General features: G+C 47.4%; 1 protein-coding gene across 4 annotated transcripts in view; it reads left to right on the top strand.

Annotated features, from left to right (window-relative positions):
• Nucleotides 1-16780, top strand: part of HMBS (hydroxymethylbilane synthase) — a 174197-nt gene that overhangs the window by 110455 nt on the left and 46962 nt on the right. For all 4 annotated transcript variants that reach the window (XM_069614388.1, XM_069614387.1, XM_069614386.1 and 1 more), the window contains exon 10: nucleotides 5003-5041. In XM_069614388.1, coding sequence (XP_069470489.1) covers nucleotides 5003-5041 — 39 coding nt within the window. The remainder of the gene's footprint in view (nucleotides 1-5002; nucleotides 5042-16780) is intronic.

The following is a 16780-nucleotide window of genomic DNA, read 5'->3' as shown; positions in this document are numbered from 1 at the left end:
CCCTCTAAACTTAGGCCAGGCTCCTGCATGTCCAGTTGCCCTTGTGCTGCCTCCAGGATCCCCAGCACTTAAGGGTCTGTAACAATCTACAAGCCAACGAGACTCCTCAGATCAAGCAACGAAATCCGTCTGGAACAAAAACCATACCTTAAGAAAAAACATGGGGGCTCCTCCTTCTCCCACTGTTGCGCAAAAACCTGGAACGACATCCCGAAAGAAATAATCACTGAGGACCACCTACAATTCAGAAAATTACTAAAAATCTGGCTCTTCTACATCACAGATTCAAACTGAAAAAGCTAAACTACCGAACGGTAAACACAAAGAAAAGGATGAAAAATCTAGGACAACACTGACAACATCTAGAGCCAAATAAAGAAACTCTTACTACAACAAGAGAAAGGACAATAAGTCGACTAGGCCACAAGTGACACCCATAAGGACAGAAATCAGCATCCCTAGCCAACTTCCAGCGAACAACCTCACCCGCTCCATAATTGCTATTGGAGATCATACCTGCATAGAGTTGTGTGAACGTCTGCACTTGCCACACTTGAACCAAGTTGTGGATACTGGCAGGGGCATTGACCAAAGGAAGTTGTGAATGAAGACAGATGCAGCCCCTGGACATAACTGCAAGTGTTGGCATTTGCCACGGTCCTAAGGGGCTGGGAGCAGTAGCATGCATGAGCAACTGAAAAAGATAATGACTGCTGAGCAGCCACCACATATGGAGGGAATAACCCTGGCTGACAAACAGGTGCTGCGTAGGTGGCCGTTGCCCAATCGGGCAAGGTTATGAATGTGAGTGAAGGCCAGGTCGGAAAGGGACTGTGAGGGTCGGTTAGCCCCAGATCTAGACGGAGATGCAGAGATACTCACGCACCCCACCTGAAGAGAATACGGAAAGTTAGCGCCTCGCCTCCAGACAGCGAGGCCAATTTAACCAGCCCACTAACAATTCCGCTCCTCTACTTACACCTCTCAAACTCTAACCAAACACAACCACAAGCCTACAACACAACAATCCGCACAATCTTTACTAAACTGCAACAACAAAACAAACCACATATAGACCCGCACAACAGCACACAACGGCTACCGACCATAAAATACCCCAAGCCCAGCCAATGGCCTTCCAGGCCGAGGCCGCCAACAGCACATCACTGCTCTCTTGCACTTTTCCAGCTGATCCCCCACTAACTCGCCCCCCACCCCTCCCTTTTTCAGAGACGCCAGAGCACTACTCCGGTGGTGATAGTGCGTGGTACAAATTCCTTTAACATTAACATCTGCAACCCTACAGTCCCTTTTCTCTGCACTTATGAGCCACCTGCTGGCTGCACTTGTGGGTTAACTGCTCTTCCCCCTTGCCCTTCTCCCCTTCACTGCACTTGCGCACTTGTGCGATCTGATTGACACAAGGCCTAGTATAATCGTGATTTTGTCCTCACTTGTTTCCCCCTCCTTGTCTTGTCATCAAAGTTAATTGAAAAATAAAATGACCCATACTTTAGTCAGACACGGATGTCCTAAATCCTATTAGTACCTGGCGATGGGGTTCAGGAGGGGTGGAGGTGGAGAGGGGTGGCAGCATCCAAGCCAATAAGGTGGCTCAGGACGGCGGAATTGCCACAAGGTAATCCTCCCAACCCCCTGTTTCGAGCCAGCTCACGGCTGGAGGCCGCCATCTTATCCCGGCCAGGGAATCAGGGAAAGTGCTCCCCTTCCCCCTCCCCTCCACAGATTTCCGTCACCCTTCCCTCAACGTACCTTCTTTTTTGCTCCTCTTTGGAGTAGACACGCTGGAAACAGTTCTGTCTCCAGTGCGTCCGCGTTACACCACCATGGAAAGGAAGAAGGGACCTTCTCCCGTTTCCATGACAGCAATTTTTTTTGTTTACTTTTTTTTAAAGGCGATCATAGTAAGGGAGACCGGACTACGTTTGCCTTTCCTTGGTGGGCATTTTTTTTTTCTGTTGCAATATTGAGCTTTTCGCGACAGAAGACAGAAAAAAATGCTTTTAGTACCCCGGTCTTATGGCCTGGGTACTAATAGCAATAAGTCCCTCGCAGGGGGGGCTTTACCACTTCAGGTAATGACCCACAGACATCGTTAACATGCCTGTAGACCCCGGGGCGTTACCTGAAGTGGTAATGCCCCCCTTGCTCAGAGTTTATTGCTCAACTAGTACCGAGCAAGGGGGGTGGTGGCCTCCCAGCCAATGGGGAGGCTTAGAACACGGGTGTTACCAGCCGGTAATCCCGCTGCCCTGAGCCTCCTCAGGGCCGACAGCCTCCATCTCCCCTCACTAGGGAATGAGGTAAGTGCTTTAACCCCCATCACCCCTGCTCCCTCCCCCACATTGCCTTCCATCTTTCCATCCCTCCCCCACACTTACCTGCTTTTCGGGAGCAGACACGCTGGAAACACTTCTGTCTTCCGCGCGTCCGCTCCCGATCTGCATCAGGCAGCCATAGAAAGCAAGAAGAGACTGCACGTAGTCCCTTCTCTCCTTTCCGTGGCGGTCATTTTTTTGTTTACCTTTTTCCTTTTTTTTTTGTTGAATGGTCACCATGGAAAGGGAGAAGGGACTATGTGTAGTCCGTTCTCCCTTTCCATGGGGGGCATTTTGTTTGTTTACTTTTTTTGTTTTCAATGGCCACTATGGAAAGGGAAAACAGTCTTTGTTTTTCCATCTGCGGCGGCCATTTTTTAAAACCTTTTTTCTTTTTCTGTTGCAATACGTCAGAGCTTTTCGCAACAGAAAGAAAATGCTTTTAGTACCCTGGTTTTACAGGCCGTGGTACTAATAGCAATAGGCCCCAAGCGGGGGCGGGGGGCATTACCACTTCAGGTATTGCCTGGGGCCTTCGTTAAGGCCCTCGCTTCACTCGGGCCTGTAACTATGGGCCATGGGGCATTACCTGAAGTGGTAATGCTCCCCCTGCTCGGGGCTTATTGCTTAAGCATCCTCCTTCCTCAAAAAAACAGATTCCATACCGTGTGCATACTACCACCAAAAAGTAATTGCCTGGCTGTTCGAAATAGATTCTTCAGTCCCACAATACAAACAGCAGATAAGTTCACATGAAGTCGTTTCTCGACCCTGCTTAAAAGGCAAGAACCTTCTTCTCTGTTGCAGAATTGAGGTTCATCTGGGCAACTGCAACTGAAAATACTGAGAACTACCAGTTCAGCCATTTAAAAAAATATATTATTACCTTGTTTAAATGATTAAAAAGTAGGTATTTTTGGAAGGCTAGCGTTTTATATTAAATTTAATGCAGTGCTTTAGGGTTCTCTTGTTGCTGGTTGCAGCCGGTCAAGAAGCTGAGTAGGATCAACATAAGGCAGAGAAAAGAATGTTTAGTTAAGCTGGTTTTCAGATGAATCGGGGAAAATGCAACAAAAAAAGTCACTAAAAGGAAGACCTCTCCTTGTTTGCAGTAGTTCATGTCCGTTTGATTGCAAATCTCTATTTTGGGTCTCTTCTCACGCAGATGTTCAATTCAGTCGCTTGCAGACTGGGGAATTTAAAGTGTCCCCCAAACTTTTCTTGGCTCCCGAGTTTATTTTCTCTGGTTTTCTGCTTGTCCTCCTCTGATCTGGGGAGTGTCCTCTTCTAGTGCCTCTGGGGCACCCGTGGGACAGTAAACCTACGAAAGGGTAGAAGCTGGAGTAAGCTAGCGGTTCGCAAATTCCTAGGACTTCCACCAGGATGTGGGCAGTCTGAGTCTAGAGGCTTTAGTTCTGCTTTCTCACCACCTCCCTGTCTCGGGTCCTGACGCTGTTTCCCAACACATCCTCATCTCCCTCCTTGAGGAGTTGCACAGTCTCTTGCCCAAGGGGATCTCTCCTCTCCAATCAGTCTCTCCACCTGTACTTCCTTGACACTTGTGCCTCCACCCTTTCCAGGCTCACCCTTTTGAAGTATCTGTTTGGTCTGCTACTGATTACCCCCCCCCCCCCCAAATACCTTTTCAGTGTTTCTCACATAACCAACCCTTGATGTCTCCTTCCAACCTCTTCTTCCTCTCTAGTATCTTCGCCAACCTCCTCTCACTAGTACCTTCTGTGACCTCCCCTTGTTTCTTCCCCTGGTCTCCTCCTCCTGATGGCTTTGTCCCTTTCTGTTACTTCCTCCCTCTACTCTCTCTCTGCCTGGCTCTCGCCCCTCCTCTGCCTGCCGCTCTCGCCCCTCCCATGCCTGTTCTCCCTGTTTTCACAAACCTCCTTTCTCTTTCCCCACTCTGTCCCCTTCCTGCAATTCCTCTGGCCGGCTAAACTCATCTCCTGAACCCTGTGTGTTTTCTTCTTTCATCCTCTTCTCCAACCTCTGTTCCACTTATCCTGCACTCTAGTCACCCTGTCCTCTTGTTCTCTTCTACCTCCCTCTCCTCCCTTCATTTTCTCTTCTTAATTCTGGCCTCAACCTCCTCTTTCCTCCTTTCTCCTTGCCTCCACCTCACTGTCCTCTGCCTTCTTTCCATCCCCAGCCTCCTCCACGCTAGATTGCCAACTCCTTCAACCCATGTTCGTGTCCAACTGTTCGATTCCTTAAGAGACATAGCCTCATTCCTTGGGCTGTCTCATTTGAGAGTGTGAATACCTGTGTGTTTTGATTACACCACAACCTCCTCGCTAGGCTTTTAATTAAACTTTCTTGCAAAACTCTGGTCAGTCTCAGTAAATCCATATATACAACCTTTTGTTGTCAAATTTGCCTTTGATTATTTGTGGATATATGTTTATTTGTGGATACCTCAAAGACCCCTTTTTGCTATTGCCTCATGCTGGCAACTGTGCAACCGCACCAAAGATTTGGCTTTTAGAGCTTGTGCGCAAAACCTTTTCAGGACCCTGTAGCATTTGTTGAAATGGCTAGTGTTCCCCTATCATGTTTGCATTGTAGGGCATTTGCACACAGATCTGTCAGCCTTGTAGGCACTATATTATGCGACTGGTCAAAAATGCAACGTTCATCTTTCTTTTCTGCAGGTACTGAACCCAGAAGAATGCATGTATGCTGTTGGACAAGTAAGTATGCCTTTGTATCCATTAACAAAGTGTTTGAGGGCTGCAATGCATTTTCTGTTCTGTTAGTTTTGCATGGCCTTAAAGCAGCGGTATTCAAACTGAGGGGCGCGCATCCCTGGGGGGCCCCGAGAGCTCAGCATGAATGTTAAAAAAAAAAAAAATGTTTTTGTGAGATTGGAAGAAATGGCCAGGGGTGGCTCACATGGTCGGTCTGAAGCATGAAACTGTCTCAGGCAACAATGAAAAAGTGGCCCGCAGTTGTAAATGGATATTCATTCCTTTAGTCACAGACCGGGCCTCATTACAACTATGGCGGTACGGTAACAACGGTGCTGGTAAGCTACTGGCACTGTTTCTACCGTACCGCCATAGTACGAGTTGTGCTTGTGGGAGCCTGACAGCCCGCCAGGTGCCGATGCATCCAAGCTCCCCTATGGGGCTCAAATGGGAATGGGGATCTACCGGTAGCAGCACCCGCAAAAGGGCAATTATCAGGTCCGCCTAACTCGGCATGACCCGGTAATTGCCCATTCGCGGGTGCCAAACCTGGATGCAACTCCGGCGGCAGCCGTGACGGTTTTACCGGCACAGCTACCACCAGTGTTAGGGTTGTAATGAGGCACACTGTTTCAATAGTACCCAAGGGGGTGCTTTGTGTTAAAATGTAAGTAAATTCTGATTATATTCAGCAACAATGGTCAAAATTATTAACTACATAGTGAAGTAACTCATCAAACTGATCCACATTGGCCAAAATGGCGGCCCATTTTGACTGGCCCACACTAGCATTTTACATTTTTGGTACAGGTATTGCCCTATAGGCCAGTCGGAGCCTGGCGGCTCATCCATAATGACGAGGGGCGCCCACCCAGTGGCCCCTCACCCATTATGGAGGAGCTAAGGAGCCAGCCCAGTGAAACAGTGAGCACTCCCTCAGCTGCTTTTTCCAGCTGATGGAGTGCTCCTGGGCTGGCTGAAGTTCAGTTTAGTTCCCCAGCCTCACATGCTCACTGAGCCATGCAAGTGCTGGGGCGTTTTGCTTCGCCAGCATTGCATAGCTCATTGGAAATGCTGGCTGGGGCACTGCATGTCGGTATGTGCGAGGGGGAGCTCCTGCGCCTCCTCTCACATACGGACAGAGCAGCCTGGAGCAGGACGTTTCAGCACACACACGCAGGCCATGCAGAAGGTACGTTTATGTTCATTTTTTTTTTTTATTTAAACGTGTGTGGGTGTGTGTATGCTTATGTTATGAGTGAGTGTATGGTGATGGATGCTCGTGTGAATGATAGTGATTGCTGTATGAATGTGCAGTGCCTTGCCTACACACATGATCATGTTGATTGTGTTAGGCCCAGTGGGGCCCAGGGGACAGGGATGGTATCTTTTTACTGGACATCTATAATAGATGTCCAGTAAAAAATGTCATGCCTGCCCCCTGGACCCCCAGCACCAATTGCAAACTGTTTGGCTATTTACCCATTTTTTTTCTTTTTTTGAAATGTTTTTAATGTATGCTCTCCAATGCAACATTTTAACCCATTATTAAAAAAAAATTCACTGGGGGAAACCCGCCCCCCCCCTGAACCCCTCTTTATTGGTTCGGGCTCCCTCACTATGCTTGGTCGCTATGGCATTTTTGGGGGAAATAGTTATGCCCCTCCACTTAAAAAATCACCAGCCGCCACTGGCCCTCAGACTGTGTTGGGAACGGGATTGGCGGAACCCAGGGACTATGGTGGGAGCACAATGGGCTGGTACCATGGGATAGTGGTGGGAGCAGAGCGCGGAGATCCCAGGGTGTGTGATGGGGTGGGGGGAGAGACCAGGGACTGGGTAGGAGTGGGATGAAGGAGCCCAGCGTCTGTGATGGGAGCAGGTGATGGCGCGCAATAAATACTGTCCATTTGGCATTTATAGGGGGTCTCGGCCTGCCCATATTTTGCTCAGGGCGGCCCCGGCCAATTTGAAGACCACTGCCTTAAAGGGAGAGCGATCTATATACTTGAGATATAAATACACCAAATGTGGCAAAATCAGTAAAATAATTAAAACCAGCAGGGGACAAACAGTTGCAAAATCATTACTTGGGCGGAAAGACCAAGCTGGAAGCCAAGTATGTATATAAAACCGATTGACTTGACACTTCTTGTCTTGGTTGGTACTAATGTATCCAAGGCATCCTCTGTGGCTGGAGTTGAAGAGAACAGTTGATCGGTCAGAATGGCGTTTTTTGGTATTCCTTCTGCTAACAGTGTGTTCCCTAAGCTTTTTGCTAGCTATTTTGCTTTGACTTTCTTTTGCTGTCGGTGATGCTTCTCCTCGGGTCATCCGGGGGGTGAAACTCCTTTTTGAAGAGATGCCCTTAGTAGGTCGTATGACCTACCAGGGCATGGTGTGATGTTTAAGCATCCTGTTTTGTCCCTCAGTGAGATCTCTCACATAGAAAGGTTGTGGGGAGTAGACTGGTGGCTGAATTTGTTTTTTATTATGCCTTCTTACTGTGTTGGTAGGCCAATACTCCTATGTGATGACCATTTGGGTTCCAAGGCATTTTTAAAGTCCTTCACCCCGCCATTATGTTTGTGACCTTTCTTTTCTTTGACTGTGCCATGAGCTCTGCATATATATCTAATTTGTAGAGTTCACAAACTTCTGTTTGGATGGATTCAAGTTCAGACTGGGTGGGGGAAGGCCTTGACACCTCAATCCACATCGCAGTGGTTGTGCCTCCTAGGACAGTTTTTCTAAAGTCCTACCAGACTTCATAAAAAAACCTATCTGAGGCAGTACATAAGCTCCACTCTGTTATAAGGCTGTTCCACCTGAGAATGGTTTTTGTAACATGGACCGAACAGCCAGGCTTATCTTAGGAGGGAAAGAGGGCTGTAGCTTATTACAAAGAAATTGTAGCATACATATGGCCCAAAGAAACACTGAAACACTACGTGTTGTAAAAATAAAGGGTTTATTTAAATACAAGTACACCAAGATTATTCTTGGGTAAGTAAGTACTATAACATCATATAAACACAATCCTAAAAAATCCCTCAATACCTATTGTATGCAAACCAATGTATAACCTTATTTAGAGGAGCAAACAGCAACTCAAGGTGAGTCAAATCTAAGGTTATACATTTAGGATAGTAATATACTACTGTTGTGGAATAGGACCAGGTTAGATATACTTTTAGAATACAATCAATATTTCAAGGGTAGTTGAGCCTGTCAGTCATGCAGTGATACTCAGTTATGAAATCACATAATGAACCAACCCTGTACAAGTATACCCACTTGCAACATTACTTTTCAGAACTCATTTCAGAGCTAGTAAATCAACTCAAATAATTTCTAGAGGGGTCTTAGCCTACTCAATGATAAGTATGAACACTCAATCACTATTTTAGAATGCACTAAGCAAGGGAAAGCAAAACCCTATTACACTTTTAAGAAAGATCCAATGTATTTCAAGGTAAGTAATTTACCTATTGGTACATAACCATCCGCTACCTAAAAGCTAGTTAAACCCAGTATACTTTAAAGAAGTTTATAATACAGTTTCTAAGTTAAGAACTTTATGAAACTATTTTAGAATAGCACCAAAGCAATTCAGGGAAGCACAACCCAGGGTTACACAAGTTTAGAAGAGCAGCAGCTAATCAAGGTGAGCAAGACCTATATAGTTTTAAGAGGAGCTGACCTATATACTTTTAAGAGGAGCTACAAGCAACTCCTAAAACAAGTATTATCTCAAAGCCTGCTTTTTTTTAAAGATCTGTATAAAGCAGACCAGGGAAAGCAACACCCAATGATATACTTTAAGAATGACATGGGGGGCGCTGTTGCGCACGCAGCTGAATGCAGCCTCTTGTGGGAGCTCCTGTGGCGAGCCCAGGTCCTGAGCTGCATACTAGCTGAAATATGCCCAGTTTTTTTATCATGCTTCACAAGAAGGTCCTGTGCACTCTCATGTCAAAAATCATAAAAATCGGTCAGGCACATCTGAAGATATGACCAGCCTCTGCTGTGGGCCTGCATCGGCCCTCTGAGCGTGGAGCTCCGCACCCTTGCAGATTCCTTCTGCTGAGGAGCACTGACGCCATCCGGGAGGAGTCAGAGACTTCCATGAACTGAGCCCGACATCCACTGACTGCACAATCCACTTACCCAGGTCTGGCGAGGCGACTTCTATAACAGCTGACCCTGAGCCACAGAGACAGGGAAAGCTCTACCAGCCTCACGGGCAGCGGAAGAGAAACGCCACTAACCGAAGCCGAGTCGCAGAACAATTGTGAGCCCTGCCAAGCTCTCACGCTGGCACGTGCTAGCCTGACGTTGGTGGAGTCCGACAGGCCCAGGATCTGAGAACAGAGAGCCTGCAACCTCACTGAGGGCGGTACCAATCCACGGGGCCCCCACCAGAAGCGAACGGCACGCGCAACACCGGTGGACACTGACAACATGGTAAGCCGGACCGGGGGTGCAAAGGCAACATGCACCCCCCTGGGCCCCCTGAGCGTGGACGCAAGTGTGGCGACAACGCACTCTGCCCCTGGGCCATCTAGACAAAGGGTGCCCCGACCCAATATTCATTGAGCAAGCCATAATCCGGCATTAACTATACAGGCGTACTGGGGTAAACCGCACGTGGAACATATGCCACGGCCCTAAGGACATTGGGACACGAGAGCGATCTGGGGGCACAACCAACCCCATTTCTAAACCTCTGGTGAACGGATGCATAACAAGATCCATTACGGGCCCACTGGATAGTATTACCTTTCCCCTCCCATCCCATCCCCCCGCCCCCGGTGGCATGCCACAACGATCATAGACACTGGATCTTAACAGTGAAAACAGCGTAGGATCCACGGCACGGGGAACACTTTGAGGTGTACACTGGCGGCAAGTTACCAGACAGTGAGAACGAAGGACACATAATCCACACACAGAGCACCCGCTTTGGATACTGGCTCACATATATAAAGCCGCAGGTGCGAACCGAGGACAACATTAGACATACTAAAAGTCCTCGGGTGGGGCAGGGGCACAACAAGAACCTCAGCAATCTCGGTGGGCCGCACCACTCCCCCCCCCCCCCCCTGTGGACATTTTCCATATGAGCACCAGTGCCAGATCTCCTTAGTGAGAGCAATCAAGGACTCCCAACAAAAGAAGCACATTATGGCAAATGCTGGAGGTAAGCTCCCAGACATCGGAGACGGGGGATGCACACGCCCAGGTGGACGCTCTCAACCCAATAGTATTTAAGCCACGTGCAGTAGCGCTTTAGTTATGCTTTGAGGGCAAGCCACAGGGAGGGATCCAGCAATATAAAACAATCCAATATGATAAATGGAGTAAGACAAGCTGGCAATCAACTGAGGTGAACAATTGGCACCCGTGCACGCAAAGGAGCTAGGGTGGCTGAGGGAACGCCCAACACATGAGGACACTTGACACGTGAGAGGCCTGCAAAATCTGCTATAGCAATGGTCTCTGACTAACACAGAAAAGCCAGATCAACAAATGTCACCAAGGAAGAATAGACACCATTGCAAAGTGTGGCAACAAACGGAAAGTGTGCCTACAGCCCAGTAAAATGCCTAGAGGTGCTGCCTCCAAAACAAGTGGATCTATGGATATGTTCACCAAACTGACCCCCAAAGGGAATACCACGGAAGACGGTGCCTCAGGCAGCACATTCCCAACCTCCCTGCCGACGACACCACCTGTCATGGATCTGCAGAGCGTCTTTAAATCTATGCAACAAGGCTTCGCGCCTATCAATGACAAGTTGATGGCATTAATAATAACGTCACAACAATCCGCAACCAGCTGGAGAAAGCCACGACACGTATTACTGAAGCAGAGACGCGGATCAGCACTAAAGAAGTTACTTTAGAGACAGTGCAGAACACTGTGACCATCATGGCAGAAGACTTGGGTGCTGTCAAATTAAAGTGTGAGGACTTGGAGGCGAGATCCCGCCGCAATAACATACGAATTGTTGGGGTACCCGAGGACACGCTAAAGGGTGGTCGGCGATGTTTGTGGTCGAACGTGCACATAGATAACTAGCCCCGCTGCCTAAGCCGGGAGCCTACCTGAGGCTGATAATAGCACGGCTCAGGAACTACAGCGACAGAGACTTGGTATTAAGAGCCACTAGAGATAAGCAGGAGCTGAAAGTAGGGTACAGTGTGATCCGTATATTCCTCGACTATACCATACCATACCATGGCAGTCCAGCAAGAAAGACAAACATTTACTGGAGTGAAGAAAATGTTGAGAGAGCGCATTCTACGCGATGCTGTATCCGGCCAGACTGCGTATGCAGTAAAAAAATAAAACCTATTTCTTTACGTTTCCTGAGGGGGCAGTTGCCTTTGTAGATGCGTACATACCACTGCCCGATGAGCAGCAGCTGGGGGCTGAAGATGCGAACGAGTAGTGAACTCCGTTTTGGAGTGGCCTGTCTGTATTAAGTAGTACTAGAGACTACATCCTGACCTTTGTAACACGAGTCGTACAGCGGACACTATCTCTAGCTGGTTTGAGACCCTGTGTCAATCTGCTAACACTTGGCGGACCAACGTACTTAATTATGTGTATTGGTAACGTAACTATAAAGTACAGTAACTATAACTGGCAAGACATTGATGTAAACCTCAGGACCCTGGCCACCACTGCAGGGGCCGCCCCATGCAAGTGCATAGTTTAGATAAATGGGACTGGCATAGGGTACGGGGGAGAGTATTTGGTCATGCATAGTTGAAGTTTGGGAAACTATGAGGGTGGGGGAGTGGGCAAAAGGGGGAAGTTGTGGGGGATAAAGTTAAAAAGATGCACAGTCATATGGTAAAGAGTTACTGCAATGTTGACAGAAGATCTTGGAGTGTGAAGGCAGAAATGAATGAGTATGAGAGAGGCTGGCTGATAAGGGGCTGACAGGGATAAAGCTGCTTAGCTGGAATGTGAGAGGCCTTGGCATGCCTGTGAAAATGAGGAAGGTAATTAGCATATGTAAACAGACGAGGAGAACAAATCTTATTTTTGCAGGAAACCCATTTACTGGAACACCAAGCACGTAAATTCTCCCCAGGGTGGGGGGAACACCGATATCTTACCTCCTATTCCACCAGAGCCCGGGGGTGATGATCATGGTACATAGATCGCTGCCATTTACCCATTATGTGACGGAAAGTGACCCAGGTGGGAGGTATGTAGTCATTCACGGTAAATTGGGACGCGCCGAAGAACTGCTAATGAATATATAAGGTCCTAACATCGACAACCGAGAATATTATGACAGGTCTTTCAGAAATGCGCTAAATACCCCACTGCCCAGGTAATATGCAGAGAGGACTTTAACACCATATTGGATGTAGACCTAGACAGAACATCTACCACCCCTAGATCCCTAACTGGAGCAGTGAGCACGATACATACACACATTACGGATCTGGGTCTGAGGGACGCCTGGCGCTCATTACATGGGTCACAAAGGGCCTAGACCTTTTATTCATAGGTCCATGATATGCACTCCAGGATCGATATATGGCTGGTATCCCAAAGGGCTTTGGGCTGGACGACAGAGGCTAAAATATTACCCAGAACACTATCGGACCATTCAGCTGTGTCAGTGCTTCCCTGAGGGTACCCCACTGAAGACACCATGGCGTTTCAAGGCTGCCGCGTTGACAGACCCGGCATTCAGAGCTAGTCTCCTACAACATGTCAGAGGTTTTTGAGAATAATGAAGGGTCTTTCGCCAGGCAGGCAGTACTATAGCAAGCATTTAAAGCATAAATCCGTGGTATCGCCATGTCCATAGAGCTGGGAGTATTGCGTGATATACGGGAACTTGAGGAGGGAGGGGGCAATAGCTGACCTACAATCCCAATATGCTCCTACGCCTACTGCACAGATTACAGCTGATATTAAAATACAACTGGACGAATTCAGAGCTGCAGCGGACAGGGAACTGCACTATTTTGATAGGCCAGCTGCCGCATGCAGATATGGGGAACAAGAAAGTGCTGTTGGCACATATGGTACGTGGGGAGAGGGGGAGCTCGAATATCCCTTGCATAACCAGGAGTGACGGGATGGTGGTCACAAAACAAGAGATCAGCGAGGTGCTCTACGATTTTTATATTAAACTATATTCCCCTCAAAGCGCGACCACAGACGGCGAATTAGACAGCTATTTAACTAAGATACCCACTACCCTCCTTTCTGGGGAGTCAAGAGACACTTTAGACACACCATTGTCATTGCACAAGATAAAGGAAGCTATAAAGTCCCTCCCTGGTGGGAAAGCTCCCGGCTCTGACAGGCTGGGCGTGGAATTCTGTAGGGAGTTTATAGATTTACTAGCCCCCCTTCTCCATTCATTGTGGAATGAGGTGCTGGAAATCTATTTGTTATCGGACGCAAGGCGTGAGGCCAGTCATAACCTTTCTGCTGAAGCCGGGGAAACCACCTGAGGACTGTGGATCATACCGCCCGTTGTCTCTCATTAATACTGGCCCTAAGATATTTACAAAGGTGCTAGCTACCCGATTGAACCCTATGATGCCATATAAGGTGCACGAGTACCAAGCGGGATTTATACAAGGTAGATCCACGGCGTCAAAAATACTGAGGTGCTATAATATACTAGATAAGATCACGAACAACTCCAAAGGAGCTGCAATCGCCTTAGACCTGCAAAAATCTTTTGATACCGTGTACTGACCCTTCTTGTTCAGAGTCCTGAACAACTACAGGTTTGGTCCAAATTTCATTAAATAGGTCTGTATACTTTACACACAGCCTTATGCGAGCGTGTGTGTTAACGGAAAACTATCGTCGATACTAGAATTGGCGGGGGATACGAGGTAGGGCTGTCCATTGTCCCCACTGCCATTGGCATTAGTGATAGAACCATTGGCTGACCTCCTGAGAGCTTGGCGTAGCCAAGCAGGGATAACAATAACGGGGAGAGTAGAGCTGATAACCCTATACGCAGGTGACCTCATGCTGTATTCGAGGGAACCCGACAGACTCCTGAAAAGAGTATTAAGAGCTGTGTGAGAATTTGGGGATTACTCCGGCCTCAGATTGAGCACCACTAAATCTGAGATATTGCCATTGACAGACACGACCCAGGAGCCCACAGACCTATGTGGTCTCCAATGGGCACCCCAACGCACCCCAACGGGTAAAGTACCTAGGTGTAGAGAGCGTGCACACCACAACTAGTACGCACCCTCAACTATGGTGAGTTGATAGATGCACTTTGCGCTAAACTCTACAGTTGGAACCACCTCCCGTCCTCATTGATGGGCCGGCTAGCACTGGTTAAAATGATTATTCTCCCTAAGCTATTTTACCTGTTTAGCACAGTTCCAGTGTGGCTGTTGAGAGCTCTCCTTTCAAGGATACAAGGGGCATGCTCTGCATTTATATGGAAGGGGCAGGCTTGAGCGAGCTGTAAACTGCGAACAATGCCTTTATGAGCAAGGAGGACTAGCTGCCCCTGACTTCGAATTATACTTTCTGTCCGCACAGGCCTATTACGCGGTGTACTGGGCGGAGGGAGGCTCTGCTGCGTCCCATGTAGCTTTGGAGACACAGGGGAGAGAACTAGCGTGTCTTTCATGATTTAGCCGAGGGGAAGGCAAAGAGCGATAACCAAATGGACCCTACCCAGGCCATGTATCGCGCATGGACCAGATTGATTGGCCACCCCAGAAATACTTTGATGCACAATCCAGGCATGCCCTTATGCAGAGCGTCATACTTCTCCCCAACACAAGATGCAAATCTGGTTGCACACTGGCGAGAAAGGGGCATGCTACACTTCAGGGATTTATACCCAGAGAACCAATTCATTAGCTGAGATGACATAAGGACAATTATTGGCAATACCCCGCTGCAGAAGCTACAATATCTCAGAATATGATCAGCGATGGCTACCATGTGGGAAGGATTCCCCAAAGAACCTCCCTTGCACCCAAGCCTGAGGTATGTACTCTCTTCCAGCAAAGCAAGGAAATCGGCATCAACTCTGTACAAAATCACACTATCCACCAGGAAGATTATGGCACCAGAGGGGAGTGGGAAAAGGACCTGGGAATATTTCTAACAGATACGCACTTGACACAGTTATGTAGATTATCAAAACATATCTCATGTAATTCCAGGTACCAAATGATCCATTTCAAAATATTGACCAGATTGCATTTCACCCCAGCCCGACTCAAAAATATGTATGCCACAGTGTTGGGGAAGTGCCCCAGATGCGGGAGCGAGGAGGCGGGGCATACTCCACATGTTATGGTCCTGTAGGGTGTTCGCCAATTATTGGGCAGATGTTTGCAGAGCACTGCAAGAAGTGATGGACCAACCTATGGACTGGGATACAGGGGTATGTGTGTTGGGCTTTGTGAGCAAAATGAACCCAGTCCAGCGCAGCCTTTGGCTCACTTCTAGCAAACCCCATGCGATATTGCTACGCTGGAAGAGCAGAGACCCCCTGGAGTGAAAAAATGGGTGCGTGACATGACTTGGACGAATGATAATGAGGAGGTATATTCTAGCCTACTACCAATGACAAACCGCCTGAAAGACATCTGGGGTGGACTCAGACAATACCTGATTGATAAAAACATGAGTGAAGATGACCAGGAAGAAATTTAGTAATATATGTATAACAAACGCCTGTTCATGCACATATATGTATAATCGGAACATCAAGTAACGCAACTGTAAGCAATGTAATGTGTGGAAGTTAAATAAACGTTTTAAAAATAAAAATAAAGGAATGACACAAGGTTATTCAAGGCAGGTAAACCCTATTGGTAAGCTTTGATTACCAGACTTTTGGTGGAAAAAAAAAGGTCGACAGGACAAATGGTCGACACCATTTGGTCGAAAACCAAATGGTCGAATTTGTCTTTTTTTGTATTTTCACTTTTTTTTTTTTTTTTTGGGGGGGGGTCTCCCCCCAACCCCCTTTTTTCCCTAAACGAAAACCTAAAATATATATATATAAATTTAAAAGAAATTTGACCATTTGGCTTTCGACCAAATGGTGTCAACCATTTGTCCTGTCGACCTTTTTTTTTTGACCAAATGTCCGGACACCGTAAGCTTTTACACTCATTCAGTTCAGCAGTGATAAAACAGTACCAACACTACTTTTCAGAAGGGGGAAACACCATTCAAAGTAAGTAAAGCAACACATATACTTTTTAGAAGGCACAGTGCAACTCAAAGGTAAGAATAACTTAAGGACACTTTGTAACTTCTTCTTTCTCAGAGATACAGTTACCACACTTATTCTATCAGCAAGTAAGTACTTTTACACTTGATATACTTTCAAGCAAGGCAGAATCCTTTTCTTATCCAATCCTTCCTTCCCTAGTCTATTGCATGAGTTCTCTGAGGCAGAAGAGGGACCCTAGTGGTCTAGGTGGCAGCTTTCGGCAGGTTGAGATGCGGGTCCAGTTGCAGGAAAGTCAAAGTTCCATAGGAGATCTTCAACAAGTATGTATTCACTTTCAGAGTAAATGAAAGGGTTTGGGGACTTCTGAGAAGGCTCCCTATATGCATAAGGCCTGGGCAAGTGGTATGGGCAAACTCCCAACCACACAAATCACCCACTCAGCCTCACGGGCTGCACACAAGACTTAAGGTAAGTATTACCCAAGCCCACACAGTGCCTTAAGGAGAAAAGAAGAGCTTCGG

The sequence above is a fragment of the Ambystoma mexicanum genome, chromosome 9 (assembly GCF_040938575.1).
Source record: "Ambystoma mexicanum isolate Mex_15411 chromosome 9, UKY_AmexF1_1, whole genome shotgun sequence".
NCBI lineage: Eukaryota > Metazoa > Chordata > Amphibia > Caudata > Ambystomatidae > Ambystoma > Ambystoma mexicanum.
The sequence above is the reverse complement of the archived record's forward strand: the minus strand, read 5'-3'. Positions and strand labels throughout refer to the sequence as shown.